The sequence below is a fragment of the Mobula birostris genome, chromosome 27 (genome assembly GCF_030028105.1).
Source record: "Mobula birostris isolate sMobBir1 chromosome 27, sMobBir1.hap1, whole genome shotgun sequence".
In the NCBI taxonomy this organism is placed as follows: domain Eukaryota; kingdom Metazoa; phylum Chordata; class Chondrichthyes; order Myliobatiformes; family Myliobatidae; genus Mobula; species Mobula birostris.
The window spans coordinates 33,691,027-33,715,628 of NC_092396.1; the positions used below are offsets into that span (position 1 = coordinate 33,691,027).

The 24,602-nt window shown below is 41.2% G+C and overlaps 1 protein-coding gene across 3 annotated transcripts in view; it reads left to right on the forward strand.

Moving 5' to 3' along the window:
* Positions 1-24,602, forward strand: part of nphp4 (nephronophthisis 4) — a 433,219-nt gene that overhangs the window by 82,516 nt on the left and 326,101 nt on the right. For all 3 annotated transcript variants that reach the window (XM_072244772.1, XM_072244773.1, XM_072244774.1), the window contains exon 4: positions 5,441-5,505. In XM_072244772.1, the coding sequence (XP_072100873.1) occupies positions 5,441-5,505 (65 nt within the window). The remainder of the gene's footprint in view (positions 1-5,440; positions 5,506-24,602) is intronic.

Here is a 24,602-nt window from a genome sequence, read left to right on the forward strand (position 1 = left end):
TGTATTAAGGATTTAGATGATAATGTGGTACACTGTATCAGCAAATTTGCGGATGACATTAAGATTGGTGGCAGAGTGGACAGTGAGGGAGGCTATCAAAGCTTGCAGCGTGATCTGGATCAGCTGGTAAAATGGACTGAAAAATAACAGATGGACAAGTGTGAGGAGTTGCTGCTTGGGTGAACAAATTGGGGTTAGGGCATGCATGGTGAAAGATATGGTACTGAGGTGTGCAGTGGAACACAAGGACCTGGGAATGCATATACATAATTCCTTGAAAGTGTCGTCACAGGTAGATTAGCTCGTAAAGAGAGGTTTTGGCAATTTGGTTTTTATTAAATCAAAGTATTGAGTACAAGAGTTGGGGTATTGAAGTTGTGTAAGATGTTGGTGAGGCCGAATTTGGAGTGTAGTATGCAGCTGTGGTTACCTGCTTACAGGAAATTGTATCAAGTTTGAAAGAGTGCACAGAAAATTTGAGGATGTTGCTGGGACTTGAGGACCTAAAGGAAAGATTGAGTAAGTTTGGACGTTATTCCCTGGAGCATAGGAGAACGAGAGGAATTTGATAGAGGTACGCAAAATAATGGGTGGTAGAGATAAGGTAAACCATGCAGGCCTTTTCCCCCTGAGATTGGATGAAATTGGAATTAGAGATCATAGTTTAAGGTGAGAAGTGAAATACTTAAAGGGAACCGCAGAGGGAACTACTGCACTCAGAACGTGTATGAGTGTGGAACAGTCTGTCAGCAGAAGCGGTGGATGCAGATTCAATTGCAACAGTTAAGGTATATACAGGAGAGGAGAATGGAGGTCTATGGTCCAGGACCGGGTAGGTAGGACAAAACAGAAAAACATGTCAGCATGGACTAGATTGGCCAAAAGGTCTGTTTCTGTGCTGTATGACTCTGACTTACAAAACTTGTTGTGTTACTTCTGATTGTGGACTCTTCTGGCTACCGTGTTTGTGCAGCAGTTTGGCAGATTAGATTGTCAATGCTTTGTAGAACTTGCCTGATCTTTTTCATTCCGTTTACTTAAGTGTTACTGGGCATGGATTCTGCTCAGCTGGATTATAGCACAGGATAGTGAAGAGAGACACTTCTACCCATGTGTTTAAAATTATGTTACTGGGAGTCTTGATGGAATGCAAAACTAGTTGGTAATATGAAAAAGAATCTAGTGCTATCCCGGTGTATATGATGAATACCTGCACCGACTGGGTGCAGGTATTGATTATAACCGATGTTTCGATGACAGACTGCACCATCTTCATCAGAGATGTTGCCTGCACATGGCAATATCGTCTGGTGGTATTTATACCACTATTCTGTTACTCCTGATTGGTTAGTCCTCATACAATCAAGTTTCCGCTCTCTAACCTTGTTTACAATCAAATTCCAGTTCTTTCTTAGAGTGATACCTTTTGTCTTTGTTTAAAATCTTTTCCTCTAGTTTTATTTCGATGGCTTCCTGTACTAGGTGGTCCCAAAAGCCATTGGCACAGCACAGGAGTTTTGTGCCGTCAAGGTCAACCCTAAGGCCATTGTGAATACAATGTTCTGTTACTGCCTATTTATTTATTTACAAACGTATCAAAAAATTATTTATTTATCCTTCTCCCGCTGTGAGAATTAACACCTGAGTAAATATAGAGTTAAGAGTAAATAGTTTAGGAGGGACAATTAAAATGGAGTCTCTCTTCTGTTTTTTCAACTTGACAAAGTGGATTATAGCTTGTGATGCCCTCCAATCAGGCTCCAGCAGAATACTCAATAATAATTGCTCATTGTTGTGGTATCCACAATTTTAAATCTTTGTCAGTTGCCCACCATACTATCCTGGCAAGTTAGTTCTGTGGGAAGTCTGCAGAAACATTAAGATTGGTGTAAAGAACTTTACTAAGAGATGATTAACTACATTAGTAGTGTATATTTAAATGCATATAGTTGTTGTGGTTGCTCATGTTAATGTTAAGCACAATGAAATGCTTGGCCGGTCTGCTTATCATGTGGAGAAGTGTGAGGAGTTCAGCAGTAACTACACATGACACCCACGATGTTGGAGGAATCCTGCAGGTCAAGCAGCATCTATGGAGAAGACTAAAGAGCTGACATTTCAGGCCAGGACCCACAATAAATCCAAATGGAAGATGAGCTACTGCTCGTTGAGCTTGTACTCAGTGCCCACTTTATTAGATAAACTGTACACCACCTAATACAAATATCTAATCGGCCAATCATGTGGCAGCTATTGAATGCACAAAAGCATGCAAACATGGTCAAGAGGTTCAGTTGTTGTTCAGACCAAACATCAGAATGGGGAAGAAATGTGATCCAAGGGATTTTTGACTGGAATGATTGTTGATGCCAGATGGGGTTGTTTGAGGATCCTCAAAACTGCTGATCTCCTGGGATTTTCACACACAACAGTCTCTAGAGTGTACAGAGAATGGTGTGACAAACAAAAAAAAAAATTCAGTTAACGACAGATCTGTGAGTGAAAACACCTTATTAGTGAAAGAAGTCAGAGGAGAATGACAAGACTGGCTGAAGGTGACAGTGACTGAAATACCATACTTTACAACAGTGGTGTGTAAAAGAGCATCTGCGTGCACAACATGTCGAACCTTGAAGTGGATGGGCAACACAAGCAGAAGGCCATGAATATACACTCAGTGGCCACTTTATTAGCTATAGGAGATGGCTGATAAGTGGCCACTGGGTATATTTTGGGCATCATGGGACAATGTGGGAAGTTAGAGGCCAGAGTGGAAATGGGATAGAGAATTAAAATGATGAGTTACTGGAAGCCTTATGGACTGAATAGAGATTTACTATCAAGCCATTAAATCTGCATTTGGTTACTCCAATGCAGAGGAGACCATAGTGTGATCTTTCAATAAAATATGTTAAATTTGGGGGAAAAAAAAGTGCAAGTGAATTGCTTTTCCTATAGAAGGTCTGTTCGGGTCCCTGGATGTTGGTTAAAATGGAAGTTGTTGGATCTACTGTGGTTATATAGGAAGGTATTATGAAAAAAGAAACGGAGCAGTGGATCAGGGAGTTGTGGAGGGAAAGGTCCTTTTTATTATGCTGAAAGGGGCAGAATCAAAGATGTGTCTGGTGGTGGAATCCCACTGGAAGTGGCAGAATTAATAGATCCATTAATGTTGAAGCTGGAATTATGAAATTGAGGACAAGGGAGATCCTAACTTTGCTGTGGCTAGGACATTGGTGTTGGGATGAGAACAGAAGTGCGGAAAACAAAAGATATGATGTACAAATTTAACTTAGAAAGTTAATTTGTATTTTGGTTTTCGTTTGTCCTTTTGGTCAAAGTGTAATTGTCAATAACTGGAAATGTAAAAGTTGAAGCTGTTGGGAAATGAGGAATATGAGATAATTTCTGTCGCAGTTAGAGCTAGCCTCTAATGGCCTGTACAAAAAAAGGGTTTTTCCATGCCATTCTCCCATACTTTCTTTCTAGTAATTCCCTTCTGTCTCTTCCTCATTTTCCCACCTCCTTTATAAGCTGTTTTTGCAAAGTCCATGACTGCCGCCTTGCAGCATTGAAACTGGCTTTGTGACCATGCAACTGTAAAAACCACAAGTTCACATCATTTATCTCTATTTGTAGCATTAATTCGTTGTTATGAATGCCTTGGCGTTCAGCTGAACAACAATAATTTATTGTTTCCCCATTTTTCAAGTCATGGAGTGTATTCACATTCAGATAACCATGTACACCAACCACGATTATTTTACCGACAAAATTAATTCATAACCTTGTGTATAATTCCTCCAGTCAAGGACTAGAATCCCTACAATAATTGTACAACTCAATTATGTGATGCAGTTATTTGCATGTGATGGCTGGACAATCCTGGCAAAGCTGCATGCTCATTTTGCTTACAGCTCTCTTTCAAAGGCAGTAGGATGAAATCTGTTCTCTTGCCTGAGAACATCTGTAAGTGTTGTTTTGCAATATGAATGTTTTCTCCTCCTGTCCCATTAAATTACACCGTGGACTGCAGTGGCATTATGAACATAAAAATTAAGGGCAGATGTAGAGCATTTAGCTTTTTAAGCATGTGCCTCCATTCAATAGGATCATGGCTGATTTGAACCTATCCTCAACTCAATTCCTACCTATTTCCATTAATCTTTCAATCTTTGGTTTTATTATAGGTAGACTGAAGAGCACAAAGAAAATACAAATTATGCTTTTGTAGAGTAAAATACAGTTTAAAAGTATATTTTTTATTTAAACTTTCAATTATTTGAATAGATGAGCTTGATTCATGTAAAGATTAGATATTATTGTTAAATTACTTAATACAATTAATTAGTCTGATGTATTTAAGATGTCTTCAAGGTGCCTAAGTTAGCAGTCCTTGGAATTAAAGAACTTATCTCATGAGTAACACAGGAAAAACTTGTGAAATTTATGTGAAATATTTCTCTTCATTGATTAAACATTGTCGTTTTAAAATATTGCTGTGCAGTCTGTATTTGGGAACTGATAAATCCATTGCATTTCAATGCTCACAGTGGTTAACGATGATTTGTTGGTGTTGGAAAAATTGATTTTTCATTTGATTTAGTGGTAAAGTAATTATGGTGAGCTGACATTGAATTTCAATTAGTGTTTTAAATATAAAAATGCTCATATATGATAGTAACAACAACATTATACTTTTGAAATGAACAAAATTAGGCATTTTTGCTAAACTTGTTTGTAATATTTAAAAATAAGTCTAAAGTTTAATACATGGTATATTTCAGTGAACATCTGTGTACTTACGATATTTTTAGTATTAAAATGTGAAATGTGTAGACCTACTGTTACAATATTGGGATTATATAATTATTTACAAACATGCATTGGTCTTTTTCAGTGGTCTTCTGAGTATAAATTCATAACTATGTCCTTCAGCCTGCCTAGTTGTGGTAGGCACCAGTTGTATTTCCCATCTCCCAGCATGTGAAATGGATTAGAAATTGACAGATTATAGAAGATAACCGTGTTGGAAAATTGAAGACCCCACCAGTTTCTATCATGTGTTAATCCATTGTGCCTTTAAGACAAATGATAAGGTTGGGTAATTAAGATTTTGTTGGTTTGTTTTCATTCTTGGATTCCTAAAGGGAAATCTGGCATTTATCACCTCTTTATTTTTGCCTTTATTATTGTATTCCTGATGGCTTACTGTCTCCATGAAGTTACAGGCCTATTTAAAAACCACCTTCAGTGTCAGATATTGGAATTTGCCATGGATGCTTGTTGTCCTGGAGCAATTTTTCAATGCCAACTGGAACTAAGAATTATTTCAATGTACTTTTGTCAGTACATTTAATAAATTTATACCTTCTCAGAGCTATTCAACTTCCTAAAATAAAGTTAATAGCTACTTATTTTTTCTGTCTGAAAACTTTAGGTTGAACCTCTACCATGGCACTCCAAGAGCATTGTTGCATCCAGCATTAGAAGACCCCATTGAGAGTAAGTCAAAGTTCTTTTTCCTGTGCAAGGTCCCTGTTTCATCTATTAATGCATTGAGTATAAATTACTATCATCATATATAAGCATTTAATTTATTTGAAAGCTCTGACAAATAAGGAGAAAATGTGGTTGATATTCTGCCCCACCATTCTCTGATTCACCGAGCTGCCATGTTGGTTGAAAACTCTGCCTTTAGTTTTGGTTCCATTGCCTCTAGTCACTGTATACCTCTGGAAGAAGTGGAAAGGCTGTTATGTGGCTTCCATAGCTCAAGCATCTGGAAAGGCGCAGTCAGCTTACCTGTTGAAGCTTGGCCCTTGAAGGGATAATTCATACTGAAAAACATATATTTATTTGAACATGAAAATAGCATGTACTCCCCAGTTTAACCTGTGTTAAGTGCATTATTAATAATGGAACTATAATATTTTTCACGAATGTGAAGATGCAGTTCCATCAGCAATACTTTAATGATGAATAAATGAGTTTCATTGACCTTTCAATTTTTTTTCTTAGCAGTTCTTCATATAAATGTTGTATAATGTCTTACAAAGTATCCTGACCCTAATCAATTATTTGCATTCCACCAACCCACTGGAAAACATTATTTTTTGGAATTGAGGCCAGGAAGAGACAACTGAGAAATAAAAAGGTGGGCCTTTATAGGAGGCACTTCTTTCTCTTACAGAGACAAAGAAATCAGAGGATGAATATTTGAAGTAGTTGACTGATGAGAAATAGAATGTGAATATTTCCACTCAGAGTCTGCTGAGATTTGGAATTCACTAGTTGAAAGGATGGGCGAGGCAGCAACCACCCACATTTAAAGAAACACGCACGCATGTGCGCGCACTTTGAATCAGTTTTGGAAGAGTTTGTGTCCAGAATGATGAGAAAGGACCAATTCAATTTCTGTGGATGTGATGAAATTCTATTGAGATTGTAGCTGAAATTTCATTGGCACAGGCTAACCATCCAAAACTTGACAGTTTTCTAAACTTGTCTAGATAAGGAAGACCGATTTTCCTGGCTCAGATCAATCTGAGGATTATTTCATTGACCCTGAGCTGTGTCAGGGCCTCGAAAGGTGCAATGGAGTTGCTCCACCCACACAATTCTACTGAACTCCTTTGACGTCTCAAAAACTGAAGAGTGTTTGGATTATTTTTGAATAACTCATTATTTTCAGAGCAAAAATAAAGAATTCAAGAATAATTAAAAGAAATTAACAGTAAAGTTTGTTTTTAAAGTTTTAACTGATGAAAAACATTAAACTTCTAATTTGAGGAACATATCTCCCCCTTTTTTTTGTTTCAACATATTGATGTCAGTTTTGTCAAGAATAATCTTTCTATTGCTGGATTTGCCTTTATTTCAGCAGTTGAGCTGATATTTAATGGTACACGTTGGAGATCTTCCAGGTTCTAGTGATACATTACTATGATTGCAGTATTAGTAGGTCTAAAATATTGACAGCACTATTTGAATGAGCTACATGGGCTGACAGGGAAAATGTATCATCTATCTTAAAACACCCTGGAACACTTCAGTTCCTCTTAGTTCCGCAGCAATTACCAAATTTTAAAATATATAAAAATAATATTCATTGGTGACCATGGGTTCATAAAATCACAAATTTATTGTTTGATTGAAAAAAAATCAGTGGAGAAAGATTGCTTCCACTCTACAAAACAAACTGATTTTGGAAAATGTATCTGAATAGATAATATGCAAATAATTTTCAAGTGATGTCTCAGGAATGCTTCAGATTCACATAGCAGCAGCAGCAGCATCTTGAATGTGCATGGAGATTGGGTGCAGGGAATGTCACAGTTATATCTGACAGCATTGTGCTCTTTTCACTACATTGGTTTTCAACTACAGTAACTGGCCCTGAACCTGTGACTCCTTTCCTGGGTTAATCCCCTGAGTTAACCATCTCCCTACTGTATTTCCAGTGCTGCTGTAGGCAGCAGCATGTTCTGCTTTGCTGCTTATTTCTGTGACCTGCCAGTAATTTCATGGAATCAGTTGAAGCACCTTGAAATTTTGCAAGCTTCCCCTGAAACTAGCACAAGTATAGTGTAGATATCCAAATGAATGGGAGATGTTGGCTCATGGGAAAGAATTATATTACCTTTTTTTTTAAACACTTTGCACAGTGACAACAGATGAGTCTGGACTTCACTAGCTGTTAGTCCTATGAGTACAGCAGACTAGCTGTACTGAGGCAGCCTTATGTACCATTCTGCCATGTTGAAGTGCTGGGAATTTGGGAAGTATAAGCGTGGTTTAGTACAGATGACTCATGATTTCAGGATAATGGAAAATCTGCCTCAATGTGCTTTATTGGTCTAAATTCAGGATTGGACTAGATTAGATTTAAATTAGTTATTGCCACATATACCAGGGTTCAATGAAATTCCTTGTTCACATGAAGCTCAGTGTAAACAGTATACATAGTAGTAATGAATACTATGACTAGCAGAATGGTGCAAAGATTTTATTTATTATCAACTAATGTATATGTTGCCATAAACTACCTAGAGATTCATTTATTGCAGGCATCTACAGGAAAATAAAATGATACAATAGAATTTATGAAAAACTATACATAGACTGACAAACAACCAATGTGTAAAGCAACACTCAGAACACACTGGAGGAACTCAGCAGGTCGGGCAGCATCCGTGGAAACGATCAGTCAACGTTTCAGGCTGGAACCCTTTGTCAGGACTGAAGAGGGAAGGGGCAGAGGCCCTATAAAGAAGGTGGGGGGAGGGTTGGAAGGAGAAGGCTGGTAGGTTCCAGGTGAAAAACCTCCGCTACTTTCTGGACAAGGCCTCAAAGCCCTCCATTACTTTCTGGACAATAGACCTCACCAGTTCCCCACCACCACTACCCTCCTCCGGTTGGCGGAACTGGTACTCACATTTAATAACTTCTCTTTTGGCTCTTCCCACTTTCTTCAGACCAAGGGTGTAGCTGTGGGCACTCGCATGGGCCCCAGCTATGCCTGCCTCTTCGTTGGTTATGTGGAACAGTCTGTGCTCCAAACCTGTTCTGGTACTGCTCCCCAACTTTTCCTTTGCTACATTGACGACTACATTGGTGCTGATTCCTGCACCCATGCTGAGCTCGTCAATTTCATCGACTGTACTTCAAACTTCCACCCAGCCCTCAGATTCACTTAGTATATCTTGGACACTTCTCTCCCCTTTCTCGATGTCTCAGTCTCCATCTCTGGAGACAGACTGTCCACTGACATCTTCTACAAGCCCACTGACTCTCATAACTACCCCGACTATACCTCTTCCCACCCTGCCACATGCAAAACTGCCATTCCCTATTCCCAGTTCCTCCGTCTCCGCCGCATCTGCTCCCAGGATGAGGCTTTCCATTCCAGGACATCTCAAATGTCCTCTTTCTTTAAGGATCGTGGTTTCCCTTCTGCAGTCATCAATAATGCCCTCACCTGCATCTCCTCCATTTCCCGCACTTCGGCCCTCACCCCATCCTTCTGCCACCACAACAGGGATAAAGTTCACCTTGTCCTCACCTACTATCCCACCAGCTTCCGGATCCAGCACGTTATCCTCCGCAACTTCCGCCACCTTCAACAGGACCCCACCACTAAGCACATCTTTCCGTCTCCACCCCTCTCCACTTTCCTCAGGGATCGTTCCCTCCACGACTCCCTGGTCCACACGTCTCTCCCCACGGATCTCCCACCCGAAAGTTATCCCTGTAAGCGTAAGTGCTACACCTGTCCCTACACCTCCTCTCTTGCCACCATTCCGGGCCCCAAATAGTCCTTCCAGGTGAGGCAGCACTTCACTTGTGAGTCTGTTGGGGTCATCTATTGCATTCGGTGCTCCCGGTGCGGACTCCTCTACATCGGTGAAACCCGACGCAGATTGGGGGACCGCTTCGTCGAGCACCTCTGCTCCGTCTGCCGCAACAGACAGGATCTCCCGGTTGCCACCCACTTCAACTCTGCTTCACATTCCCATTCGGATATGCCCATACATGGCCTCCTCTACTGCCATGATGAGGCTAAACTCAGATTGGAGGAGCAACACCTCATAAACCGCCTAGGTAGTCTCCAGCCCCTTGATAAGAACATTGAATTCTCCAACTTCTGGTAATTCCCTCTCCCTCCCTTTCCCTATCCCAATTTCACTCTGCCCCCTCCCCCAGCTGCCTATCACCTCCCTCATGGTTCCTCCTCCTTCTACTACCCATTGCTTTCCCCTATTCCTTCTTCACCTTTCCTGCCTATCACATCCTTGCTTCCCCTCCCCCACCCCTTTATCTTTCCCCTTACTGGTTTTTCACCTGGAACCTACCAGCCTTCTCCTTCCCACCCTCCCCCCACCTTCTTTATAGGGCCTCTGCCCCTTCCATCTTCAGTCCTGACGAAGGGTTCCATCCTGAAACACTGACTGATCGTTTCCACAGATGCTGACCGACCTTTTGAGTTCCTCCACCGTGTTGTGAGTGTTGCTTTGACCCCAGCATCTGCAGAGTATTTTGTGTAACCGATGTGTAAAAGAAGACAAATAAAAAGAATAGAACTGAGAACTTGTATTGTGGAGTCCTTGAAAGTGAGTCTGTAGGTTGTAGAATCAGTTGAGAGTTGAGGCAAGCAAAGTTATTCATGCCGGTTCAGGAGCCTATAGGTTGTAGGGTAGTACTGCCAAGGGTCCTGGACCCTGGTAGTACAGGTTCAGGAGCCTATAGGTTGTAGGGTAGTACTACCAGGGTTCTGGACCCTGGTAGTACTGGACCTCCGGCTTCTGAACCTTTTGCTGTGATGGATATTCACTTTCTAGGGCCCTAGAATCTTATTGCTGACCTCTGCTTTCTAGCAGAACAACAACGCCTTTCCTAAGCGTCAGAGTTGAAGTTAAACTTCTAACTCATATCCCTTGCTCAGCTTCTTATTGTAAACAAGTTAAAAATTTAAGTCTTGTAGGCCAGCGGTCCCCAACCACTGGGCCGTGGACCGGTACCGGGCTGCAAAGCACTCGCTACCGGGCCGTGAGGAAACGATAAGATTTGGCGATATGCGTCAGCTGCACTTTTCCTCATTCCCTGTCATGTCCATTGTTGAGCCATTACGCACGTGAGGTCATTACGCACGCATCATCCATGTTAGCGCAGGAAGGAGATCAACTCCTCGAGCTTGCAAATGACGGCTGGCTGAAAAGTATGTTTGACGTAACATCTCTGCCGGCATTCCAGATCAAAATCAAGTCTAAATATCCTGATAGCCACGACAGCACTGAAAATGTTGCTTCCAACATATTTCTGCGAAGCGGAGTTTTCTGCAATGAATGCAAGGAAAACTAAATTGTGGAATAGACTGGACATAAGGAACTCCCTTCGAGTATCACTGTGTCCCATCACCCCTCGACGGGACTGTCTTGTTGCAGGAAAACAAGCCCAGGGCTTCCACTGATTCAGCGATATTGATGTGTTGCAATGATTTTATATGTTCATATGGGGAAAACATGTGCCGTGTGTTTAATATCCAAACGTTACTTAAAATGTTATGATGCTATTCACTTACTTATATAACCATATAACAATTACAGCAGGGAAACAGGCCATCTCTGCCCTTCTAGTCCATGCTGAACGCTACTCTCACCTAGTCCCACCGATCTGCACTCAGCCCATAACCCTCCATTCCTTTCCTGTCCATATACCTATCCAATTTTTCTTTAAATGATAATATCAAACCTGCCTCTACCACTTCTACTGGAAGTTCGTTCAACAGTTACTTCAAGCTCCCCTGATAATTGACTTATCACTATATTCATGCGAGGAAAATATGCGCTGTGTGTTTAATATTAAATTCGTTAGATAAATCCTTTTAGAAACGAAATTGAGTGTATTAGCTAATTATTACCTATATTCCGGTCATGATTAACACCCCCCACCCCCCCAAACAGAATTGCCAAAACGATTTGCAGGAAAAATAATTGGGAGGCGCACGCATGCGCACTGGTGCTTGCGCAAGGCTTCATAGTTATTGTAGTCTTTCTTTGGGTAAACACAACGTATTTGACTGCTACTCTCGTCCGTTGGCAACCCTACCGCCGCCCCCCCCCAGGTCGGCCGGTCTGCAAGAATATTGTCAATATGAAACCGGTCCGCAGTGCAAAAAAAGTTGGGGACCCCTGTTGTAGGCCCGTGTTTAATCAGTGTAAAACAATGGTTTATGTTAATTGGCCTACATCTGACCAGAGAACTCTGGCTAGGGTATTTGCACCATTGTGATTGAGTTCAAGAAAGTTTGCAGACCAGACTGATTCTGTAATTTAGCACATTAAAAATGGTCACAGTTATAGCTGGTCAATCAATAGTTGGGATATTTGTGCACTCAAAGAGTCAGCCCTCACAGCATTATTTTTGGGTGCTGGAGATCTCTGTCCCTAGAAGATTTTAGACCATCTGTGTGAATTACCTTGCCCGAGCAAAGGTATCTGAAAAACATCACGTGCCAGATAATGTCAACCAGTAGCAAAACATTGTAAATTTTAGAAAGCTTTGGGGATTGTTAGAGATGACAAGGAGATTAACAGAAAGATGGGGTGATAGAAAGAAGCACTAGAATTCATTTCTCAACCTTTGCTTTCTGTGACAGATGTCTTGTTCGTTTGCAATTTTAGTATGTCCTTTTATTTTATTTTATTTATTTAGAGATATAGCATGGAACAGGCCTTCGTGGCTCAACGAGCCACATTGGCCTGCAACCCACTTATTAACCCTAGCCTCATCACAGAACAATTTACAATAACCAATTAATCAACTAACCGGTACGTCTTTGGACTGTGAGAGAAAACTGGAACACCTGGAGGAAACCCATGCACTCACAGGAAGGACATACAAACTTCTTACAGACAGCTTCAGAATTAAACTTTGAACTCCGATGCCCTGAGGTGTAAGAGCGTCATACTAACCATCATGCTACCTTGGCACTTTGTAGTGTTTGGAATTCTTTTGTAGTGTATAAATCTTTTGTATTTTGGAAACCTTTTTTTGTACATATACTGTAATTGATTATATTTATTTATCATTATTTTTATTTTTTTCTCCTGTATTATGGTTTGCATTGTACAGCTGTTGCTAAGTTAACAAATTTCATGACACATACCGGTGATAATAAACCTGATTATGATTCTTTTATAATTCAAAATTTCTGAGTGTTAAATGTGTGTGAAGAACTATTTGTCCAAGTTAAAACATGTATCATTTAAAAATAAATTGTGCTGCTTTTAAACTACTTTGTTAGCAGTAAGTATCTCCTCTTTGGAAGGTAGAGTGACCTCACCATTCAAATAGTGGGTATTGGTGGCTAGACTTCGCCACAGAGACCAGACAGGGAAGTAAACTTGTCTTTGAAGAGTAGGTTGATACAGTATAACTGCCTTTTATGGTGAAGTTACCCACAGATACCTATTATCAGATTGGGCTTAGAAATCTCCATTCAAACTTGGGGCTTTGTGGAAAGTGAACCCAGTACAATCACACTGCCCGATCATAGTAATGAGAAGAAAGCAGTCAATGGATGGCAGGCATCTTTAATGATGGAGGCTGCTTTCCTATAGCAGTGCTTCTTGTAAATGTGCTCAATGGTGAGGCGTACTTTGCATGTGAGGAACTGGGTTGGATTCACCACTTTTTGTAGACTTTGTTGTTCTTGGACATTAATGTCTCCATACTAGGCTGTGATGCAACCAATTAGGATACTCTCCACTGTGTATCTACAGAAGTTCATACAAGTTTTAGATGACACGCTGAATCTGCACAGACTTCTGAAAAAGTAGAGGTGTTGTTTTGCCTTCTTTGTGATGGCATTGATGAGCTGGTCCTCTAATATGGTATTGTCAAGGAATTTAAAGTTACTGACCTTCTCCACCTCTGATCCCCAGTGAGGGCTGTCCTGTGGACCTCGGCTGCTTCTTCCTGTAGTTGATAATTGGCTGTCTGGTTTGCTGATGTTGAATGAAAGATTGTTATTGAGCCACCATTCAACAAGATTTTTAATCTTTCTCCTGTGTGCCTATTCGTCACTACTTTTGATTCAATCAACAACTATGATGTGATCAGCAAATTTAAGTATGGCATTGGAGCTGTACTTAGTTATACATATGAGGTGAGTAGAGCAAGGGGCTAAGCATACAGCCTTGTGCACTTGTGTTGATAGTGATTGTGGAGGAGATGTGGCCAATCTGTACTGACTTGGATCTTCAAGCGAGGAAATTGAGGATCCAGTTGCATGTGGAGGTATTGAGGCCCAGGTCTTGCAGATTCAAATGAAATGAAATCAAGTTTAATTATCATTTAACCATATGTAATCCCCTCACTGAGCTTGTACGCAAACTTTGCTTGATAGCTACCTCCGCTAATGGCCATGTGACTCAGCGGAGAGGAGGCCACCTTTCACAAACAATATACGTCTACGATTGGTATGATTTGGGGTTCAACCAAACAGAAAAATTGAGATGTTCTGATTAACGGAACCTCAATTGAGTGAATGCTGTGTAAATACACAATTATCGGTCAGCAAGAAATAACAGATCATAACCTGCATAAAATTATAAAGAAAGTATATTTACTAATTTCAGTTTTTTCAAATAGTTAACGAGAAAGAAAAGAAAGAAAAATAAATAAAAGAATCCATTTATAGTTAAACCTGTCTAAAATGTGCACATAACCATTGAACCTTGTGTCTTCCAAAAGCTGGGTATAACTGTTACTCATGGTGCTGAATTCTCATCAACAATCACCGGTAGAGCTTCCCATCTTGGACTCCTTCATCTCGTGAAGCACTCCTTGAGATTATATCTTCCTGTGAGATCGAATCCTATGGCTGTCTCTCCTGATCTTCTCTTCTGTGCATCTCCTGCCAAAAAACCACAAAGGCCAAAAGCCCAGCACTCTGGAACCTTCTCCCAATCCCACCATCCTAATTGGCTGACACAACATTCCAAGGTTGAACATCATGGGCCCCTTTAGCCGGAACCAAAACATTCTACCAGTAGGACACACTGTTTTAATAGAAAGGTACTAAATGAAGTTGCCAACAGAATAGCAGGTGAAATCTGAACCAGTGCATTACATGTACATGGATGTGGCTGAATGAAACAGCGTTCCTCTGGGCCAGGGTGCAAAGCATACACAGCACATTCAAAATAGTGAGCAAATAAAATCGTAGTCATGCAAAAACACCCATGCATAGCCCGAGACCCTGAACGATGTGCCCTGCAAATTGATGGTATAGTTCCTGGCAATCCAACCTGTCATTCCACCGATTGAACACTGGAGGGCATCACCGATGGGAGAGGCCAGCTCCCAGCTAAACATGGACGCCAAGCTACAATCCCTCCAGTATCTCCTTAACTGGACTGCAGCAGCAGGCAAGCCCGCGGCTTGAGGCCTAGTCCTCGCTACAATTGAGGCTAAGCAACTCTCTCGCCGCCAAACAAGGGAAACAGGCCTGTGGCATTTTGTATTATCAATGTCCAACAGGATCTTGTGATCGCAAGGGAAATGTCCAAGACAGTTACATGGCATGCTGCCTTTGTGGACCAATTATGATGCCTTCAAGTAGCAGGCAGCAACACGGTCTGCACCTAGGTCAGCTCCTCTGAACTCAGTTCAGCTCCTCCCACCCATCTGCTGGCTCCTGCTCCTCTTCCAACCCGTCAGCCAGCTACTCTGATCAATGAGCAACTCACTGATGTGGTAGGTCTGCTATACCTGAGGCTCTAGTATTCTAGTATAGTCTTAGGATCATAAAAAAAAATACATTTAACAAAGTTGGACCCCGAGAGGCTGCTGCATCCAAATGTACTGCCATCTTACTGGAAGTTAATTAGTTTCAAGGGGATGCCAGTGTTGAATGCAGAGCTGTAGTCGATGAAGTGCACCCTGATGTCTGCATGCTCATTGTCCAGGTGTTCCAGAGTTGAGTGAAGGGTCAATGAAATTACATCTGCTGATGACCTGTTGTGATGGTAGGCAAATTGGAGTGGATCCAGGTCATTCCTCAGGTAGGAGTTGATATGCTTCCTGACCAACCTCTCAAAGCACTTCATCATAGAAGATGTAAGTGCTACTGGATGGTAGTCATTGAAGCAGGTTACCCCATTCTTTTTTGGGGTGATTGAAGTCACGTTCCCCATTGCTTCAGTCTGGCCTGAAGTCTACCCAATGATCTTGCTTCTGTGTCTGAAAATAATGGGGAAGAAACCCAGTATTATCATTGTGGACATACTATGTTAGCTCTGCAATGTGTGGTGACACTTGTGGGCTGCCAAATGACATATTTAACTGTATGCCTTGGTCCATGTGTGATAAATTAATGAATATGAATCTGAAACTGTTCTTCATTCTGGAGGTCTGGGTCTTGAAGTTTCTGTATCTTCTTGCAGAAGACAGAAGTGAGAAAAATGAATGTCCAGAGTGGCACTCTTCCTAAAGCAACAAACTGTGAATGAAATTGGTTTAGATGGAAGGAAGTCATGAGCTTGCAATGGATTGGGCTGTGTTTACCACTCTCTACAAGTTCGGTTGTTTCATCAGGCTGAGGTTCAACCTATCAGATTGTTTTCTGTATTGCCTTTAATGAATCTGCTGAATCTTCTTAGAGGCTTAAGAAAATTAGTGTTTTTTTGATCATTGCATCAGTGTGAAGAGAGCAGATAAGGTGGCTGGTGATAGGATGCCAGGGAAATTTAAGCTGTTTTGTCTCCGCTTTTCGTCTCTTTTTGTCTTGTTGATGTTAAGGGCTAGGTTGTTCTGACACGATGACAGAATGTTATCGATCACTAACCTTTACTCTTGTCTCATTGCTATTTACCTCGCTGATACAGTTATATCATTGCTGAACTTAAAGATCACGTTAGTGATGTACCCGGCCATATAAGTGGATGTAACCAGAATTGTGACACTGATGTGCATTGCATTGAGGACAGTTGGTCTTGGCTGTTGGTGTTAGGAAGCCTGATTATTGCAATGATAACCTAATGGAGATTTAGTCAATTTCACCTTGATTTTAGTCTTTAAAGTTTAAAAAAAAAAGGTGCACATTTAGTCATATGCTGACAAGTGGAATGTTTTCAACTGTGAACAAAGTATATCATTATCAAGCATTGAACACTTTTGTAGATTGAATTGTCTGAGTTGGGAATGGAATTAGTTTATTGTTGTCTCATGTACCTAGACAGTGAAAAATGTGTCTTGTATACTGCTCATACAGAGCAAATCATTACACAGTGCGTTATGTTAGAACAATGTAAAATGATAACAAAGTACAGAATGCAGCTGCAGAGAAAGTGCAGTGCAGGTGGACAATAAAGTGCAAGATCATACCAAGATATGTTGCAGGTCAAGAGTCCATCTTATCATACCAGGGAACCGCTTAATAATGTTAGAACAGCAGTGTAGAAGTTGTCATTGAGCTTGGTGGTACATGGGTTAGTTCCTCAGTCACTGGCCAACCAAGATGTGCAATATCATTATCATGCTGTGTGAATATTCAAGCACTATTACATGTTAACTGAGTATTTGAAGACTGTCAGTTTAGGATCTATTTATACTTGCGTAAATTTGTGTGCTTAAGCTGAACTTTCTACATGTTAAGTAAACTCATGTATTCATAATTTTTGTTTTTCCATTAGCTTTTATTACTTTGTTAAATTATTCCATCCTGCATGTAGCAGTGACTGAACAAAAATATTTGAACTTGCAATGCAATGAGATCTTGAATGTTCTAAGTCATTAGAGTAACAGTCTGCACAGTGCGGGAAAACATGAATAGAGAAGAAGTTAGATTTAACCCAAATGTAGGTTTGACTTGATGTAGACTGTGCTTGCATTGTTGGCAGAAGATGACTGCAGCATCCAATGGCTCTTAAACATCGGCTGGAGATGCAGTATTATGTGAGGAGATAATATCGGATCAGCTTGCCATGTTTCAAAGCTTGTCTGTGATTTTTGGGTGGGGGGTGCATTGTAGCTGTTATCTATTCAACAATGATATTACTCGAACACTCATAACATACTTCCCTCTGCCTTGCAGAGAATGTTGAATCACCAGCAGCAGGAAGCAAATAGGGTATAGACATAGTTGCATCACCTTACTGCATTAAAGGATAAAGTAGTCACCTTTAATAATGTGGCCTTTTTGTAGGCCATGATCAAGATTGGATCAGAAATCATTAAGATGGGTAATACCCATTCTTCCTCTTCACATCCCATGACACCTCATCCACTCTCTCTTTGAAGTTACCAACTGCAGATGTTGGAAGCATGACTCAGTTATGCAAAGATAACAACAGACCACAGCTCATTTTTTTCTACTCCATTGAATAGTACAAAGCCGTATGAGAAGAGTGGGCAATGGAATTTTGTTGCTTCAGTACGTACAAGATCCTCAGTGTTAGATTGTGGAAGGATCTCAAGAGTTAACTTTTCAGGTGGATGATTTTTGCATTGGAAACCTTTTGGGACATCATCCATGCTTCAGAGCCCTCTTGGCTTTCTACCCTGGATGCAGTGTTCCTGACACTAATACACTCCATTATTCTACTCCCTAATAAGAAGTTTGCTCTGGGGCTTCCTACTCTTCACTATCTGCATCAGGCTCCTAAGATAACAACAGAGGACTATGAACATTCAGTATTCTATTGAGCTTTAACCAAATCTTCATCTGAAGTTAGTATTTTTGCTAGTTTAAAAGCAAATTACTAATTTTAAATGGCTTTAAAGATAATAATTGCCTCTAACAGATAGGTGTGCAGTCAGAGGTAAGAAACGGGTAATGTTTTCCACCTGCCAGGATCATTAAACTGAACATTCAGCGAGGGTATTATGCACATTGTTAATTGACATGTACAGGGGGTACCCAACCTACTATTACTCTGCTTCCAGTCTTTTGCCTTCATACTTGCTGGTCCTTGAGAGGCCATCACTGAAATTACCTCTGCAAAGTGCATTGAAAACATAACAAGCTTATTGACTTCAATGTTGTAGTTCATGTGCATCTTCAGACATGACCATTTCCTTGTTTTATTAAAAAAAAGGGTTCTGGAGCCTTATGTTCAAATTGGATGAGGAAGTGCAATTTGTTTAAAATTAAAACCTGACTGTGAGGACATCATACAAAATTTTATAAATGGTGTATTTATTTAGAGCCAGCTGAATAAGACTTGACCTTCAGGAACCTGACAATACTAGGACAATATAGCAACACCTGACAGATACTCCAGTGCACCTTTTGGAGAAGTTACCAAACAATATCATCTACTTATATTTTACTTAGAATTGCCTTAATTGGTGCACAACAGAAAGCACTTAGCCAAAATTCCTACATGTTAAGTCATTGCATTAATACCTCAGTCAAGTGATTTCAAATTCAACGGACTCAGACTAGTTGTACTGCTTTTCCTATCAGGAAAAAAAAATGTGAAACACTTTCAGAGAGAGAAGGTTTTTTGCCAGTGTCTGCTATTATTTTCTCTGCATTTATTGTCTTCTCTTCATGCAGTAAAATCTCTGAGATTCTGCACGTGTGCCAGTCTCTATATAATGAAACTACATTGGTTTATTTTTGCTGTATGTACTGAGGTAAAGTGAGAAACTCTCACTTATACTATTCATATTGATAAATTCATTGCAGTGGTACTTTTAGGTAAAACAATAATAGAATGCAAAATAAATTATAACAGCTACAGTACACAGAGTGCAGAGCAAGTAGACGGATTAAAAGTCAATCTTATGCTAAGGTACCATTGAATAGTCTTTAAACAGTGTGATAGTTTGTCGTTGAGCTTGATGGTACGTGCTTTCAAACTTTTCTATCTCCTTCCTGATGATTGGGGGAGAAGAGAGAATAATCGGGACAGGTGGGGTCTTTGATTGTGCTGGTTGCTTTACTGAAGCAGTGAGAAGTGTAGAGTCCATATTAGGGGTGGAGGGGTTTCATTATGGTATGGTGAGCTATGTCCACAACTTTGCAGTTTCTTGCAGTTATGTGCAGAGCAGTTGCTGTACTAAGGTGTGATTCATCTGGAAAGGGTGCTTTCTATTATTGATTAATAAATGGCAGGATTAAAGAGGACTTGCAAAATTTCTTTGGCCTTCTGAGGAAGCAGAGATGCTGATGAGCTTTCTTGGCCATGGCATCAACTTGGTTGGACTAGGGCAGGCTATTGATGATGTTTACTCTAAGGAATTTGAAGCTCTCAATCCTCTTGACCTCAGCACAGTGGAAATAGACAGGAGCATGTGCACCAACCTTCTTCCCGAAGCCAACAGCCAGCTTTTTTGTTTTGCTCACATTGAGAGAACGGTTGTTGTCATGACACCATGTCTTGAAGCATCTCAGTTCTTTTCCTGTACTCAGCCTTTTCACTATTTGTGTAAGGGGTTTCCTCTGTTATGTTAAAAATAAAATGGCTTCTATGTGATGTTAACTGCCGAGACAGTGGTTCTCTCTCTAGCAGCTTGTTTGGGTTATAATTACTGATAATGAGAATTGTTTTCATTTGCTAACCAATTGCGATAGATGTTATTCTTTCTTGTGTGTCTGTAAGCTATTGTTTTTGCGGGCTTTGGGCAGAAGGCGTGATGGGCACAGAGAGAGGAGACGCGATGCTGTAAACTGGGTGACGGAACGGACCCCGAGCGGGAGTCCGAGGTCCAGGGTCTTCGGTGAGGAGGGGAGACGAGGACAGACTTGTGTGAAGCATCTGGTCAACTACCGTGGTTGGTCCCAGGCGGTGGATCAACAAGGTCAGAGGGGATCGAATGGTGGAAAGAAGACTCCATTAATTGCGCTCCAACGGTTGTGCACAAAGTGGTTGAACTTTGATAAGTTTGGCGCCTTTTATTTTCCTTTTATATTGTATCTCTATTACATAGTTCCAGTAAGATCTATAAAGTGTAATCATTTAATCGCATATGGTGTATTGTCTGTGATTTGGCGGGGTGGGGTACATCACACTGCATTAGCACAAACTTGATTACCCAGTTTGGCGGGGCCGAAGGCTGCTCCCCCTAGACGAAAGTGAACTGAGCAAGCCTGAGGCTTACTGCGGGCTACATTTGTGAAATGGTCCAATATGTTGCTATCATCGACAAATCTGGCCGTGCAGTCATGAGTGTATATGGAGTGCAGTAGGGGGCTGAGGACACAGCCTCGTTGAGCACCAGTGTTGCTATCTGTCCTGACTGATTGGAGTCTATTGGTAGGGAAGTCATGGATCCAGTTGCAAAGGGAGATGTTAAGCCCCAGTTTGGAGATGTTTGCTTAGAGTTATTGTTATCATGGGTGACTCTAACTTCCCTAATATTGGTTGGCACCTGATTAGTTCCAAGGGTTTAGATGGGGCAGAGTTTGTTAAGTGTGTTCAGGATGGATTCCTGTCACAGTATGTGGACAGGCCGACTAGGGGGAATGCCATACTAGATCTAGTACTAGGTAAGGTCAGGTCACAGATCTCTCAGTGGGTGAGCATCTGGGGGACAGTGACCACCGCTCCCTGGCCTTTAGCACTATCATAGAAAAGGATAGAATCAGAGAGAACAGGAACATTTTTAATTGGGGAAGGGTAAATTATGAGGCTATAAGGCTAGAACTTGCGGGTGTGAATTGGGATGATGTTTCTGCAGGGAAATGTACTATGGACATGTGGTCGATGTTTAGAGATCTCTTGCAGGATGTTAGGGATAAATTTGTCCCGGTGAGGAAGATAAAGAATAGTAGGGTGAAGGAACCATGGGTGACAAGTGAGGTGGAAAATCTAGTCAGGTGGAAGAAGGCAGCGTACATGAGGTTTAGGAAGCAAGGATCAGGTGGGTCTATTGAGGAATATAGGGAAGCAAGAAAGGAGCTTAAGAAGGGGCTGAGAAGAGCAAGAAGGGGGCATGAGAAGGCCTTGGCGAGTAGGGTAAAGGAAAACCCCAAGGCATTCTTCAATTATGTGAAGAAAAAAAGGATAACAGGAGTGAAGGTAGGACCGATTAGAGATAAAGGTGGACATATGTTCCTGGAGGCTGTGGAAGTAAGCGAGGTCCTCAATGAATACTTCCCTTTGGTATTCACCAATGAGAGGGAACTTGATGACGATGAGGACAATATGAGTGAGGTTAATGTTCTGGAGCATGTTGATATTAAGGGAGAGGAGGTGTTGGAGATGTTAAAATATGTTAGGACGGATAAGTCCCCGGGGCCTGACGGAATATTCCCCAGGCTGCTCCACGAGGCGAGGGAAGAGATTGCTGAGCCTCTGGCTCGGATCTTTATGTCCTCGTTGTCCACGGGAATGATACCGGAGGATTGGAGGGAGGCGAATGTTGTCTCCTTGTTCAATAAAGGTAGTAGGGATAGTCCGGGTAATTATAGACCAGTGAGCCTTACATCTGTGGTGGGAAAGCTATTGGAAAAGATTCTTAGAGATAGGATCTCTAGGCATTTAGAGAATCATGATCTGATCAGGGACAGTCAGCATGGCTTTGTGAAGGGCAGATCGTGTCTAACAAGCCTGATAGAGTTCTTTGAGGAGGTGACCAGGCATATAGATGAGGATAGTGCAGTGGATGTGATCTATGTGGATTTTGGTAAGGCATTTGACAGGGTTCTACATGGTAGGCTTATTCAGAAAGTCAGAAGGCATGGGATCCAGGGAAGTTTGGCCAGGTGGATTCAGAATTGGCTTGCCTGCAGAAGTCAGAGGGCCGTGGTGGAGGGACCACCAAAAGTTGCTGGTGAACGCAGCAGGCCAGGCAGCATCTCTAGGAAGAGGTACAGTCAAAGTTTCGGGCCGAGACCCTTCGTCAGGACTAACTGAAGGAAGAGCTAGTAAGAGATTTGAAAGTGGGAGGGAGAGGGAGAGATTCAAAATGATAGGAGAAGACAGGAGGGGGAGGGATGGAGCCAAGAGCTGGACCGCTGATTGGCAAAAGGGATATGAGAGGATCATGGGACAGGAGGCCCAGGAAGAAGGGCCTGCTAATGCCCTACCTCCCCCTTGTACCCCATCTGGACGAAGGGTCTCAGCCTGAAAAGTCGACTGTACCTCTTCTTAGAGATGCTGCCTGGCCTGCTGCATTCACCAGCAACTTTGATGTGTGTTGCTTGAATTTCCAGCATCTGCAGAATTCCTCGTGTTTGCGAACTTATAACTCTGTTTATTTGGGCACAGATGTGTCTCAACATGATGAATATTTCTAGCATTTTGTTCTTATTTCTAATTTCCTGTATTTGCTATTTATTGCTTTTCTGTTTGAGACCCTTTATCTGAACACAGCAGTCCAGATGAAGGGTCTTGACCTGAAATGTCAACGGTCCATTTCTTTCTGTACATGCTGCCTGACCAGCTGAATTACTCCAGCATTTTGTGAACTGGTGACGTTGAGTCTTGATCTAAAATGTTGACTGTTCAAACATGATAGCTGGTTTCTGCATTCACCAAATGCCATGTTATAGTGAAGTTGGAGGCACAATTTAATTGAGTGCGCATCAGAGATGACCGAAACTTTGATTTGCTATCTTCTTTGACTTCAGCTCCCTTTGGGCCTAGTTTGACACTGCAGTTGCAAAATTAATACATTAATACATTAATGTATTTATTTTATTATGCAATGTAGTTCAATATACAGTTCAATATGTAGTTCAATATTGTCAATATACAGGGTCTGTATCGTAAACTATTTGCTTGGAACACTTTTGTACACCAAACTATAAATTTAATTTCTATATTTAGAGTTTATATGTTGCCAAATGCAGAGAGTTGAGAAAAGAATTAGGACATGAAGTTTCCTCGCCATTGACATCTTAAAAGGCAGTGCCTCAAGGAGGTGGGATCTTGGGGTCCGAGTCCATAGGACGCTCAAAGCAGCTGCGCAAGTTGACTCTGTGGTTAAGAAGGCATACGGTGTATTGGCCTTCATCAATTGTAGAATTGAGTTTAGGAGCCGAGAGGTAATGTTGAAGCTATATAGGACCCTGGTCAGACCCCACTTGGATTACTGTGCTCAGTTCTGGTTGCCTCACTACAGGAAAGATGTGGAAGCCATAGAAAGGGTGCAGAGGAGATTTACAAGGATGTTGCCTGGATTGGGGAGCATGCCTTATGAAAACAGGTTGAGTGAACTCTGCCTTTTCTCCTTGGAGCGGAGGAGGATGAGAGCTGACCTGGTAGAGGTGTATAAGATGATGAGAGGCATTGATCGTGTGGATAGTCAGAGGCTTTTTCCCAGGGCTGAAATGGTTGCCACAAGAGGACACAGGTTTAAGGTGCTGGGGAGTAGGTACAGAGGAGATGTCGGGTAAGTTTTTTACGTAGTGGTGAGTGTGTGGAATGGGCTGCCGGCAACGGTGGTGGAGGCGGATACGATATGGTCTTTTGGATAGGTACATGGAGCTTAGAAAAATAGAGGACTATGGGTAAGCCTAGTAATATCTAAAGTAGGGAGATGTTCGGCACGACTTTGTAGGCCGATGGGCCTGTATTGTGCTGTAGGTTTTCTATGTTTCTGTTTCTATCATTAAGGACTGTCAGAACCTGTGACATGCCCTCATCTCATTGCTACCATCAGGGAGAAGTGCAAGAGCCTGAAGGCCTATATTCAATGTTTTAGGACAGCTTCACCTCTGCCATCAGATTTCTGACTGTTCCATGAACATGACCTTGCTTGTCTCTGTAATCTTGTAATTTTTTTGTCTTGCACTGTACTGTCACAAAACAATATATTATACAAAATTTGTCAGTGATAATAAACCTGATTCTCATTCAGATTCATTCCATCATGTTTGAGTGAATGGTTTACAAAGAAGTAAAATTCTTAAAACTATGTGAAAAATGTAATCAATTGAGAATAGGAAATACTAACCATTAATTATATTGTGTGTTAATTCATTAGCCTTTTCAATAGTGACTTATTACATAATAGTTGTATTGAATCAGTCTGCATGTGATGAATACCTCCATTTAAAAACAATTGCTTAAATGTCAGCAGTAATAGGAACTTGTCCGGAATGTGTTAGATACATCTATGAGACCATTGTAAATTATAATTAA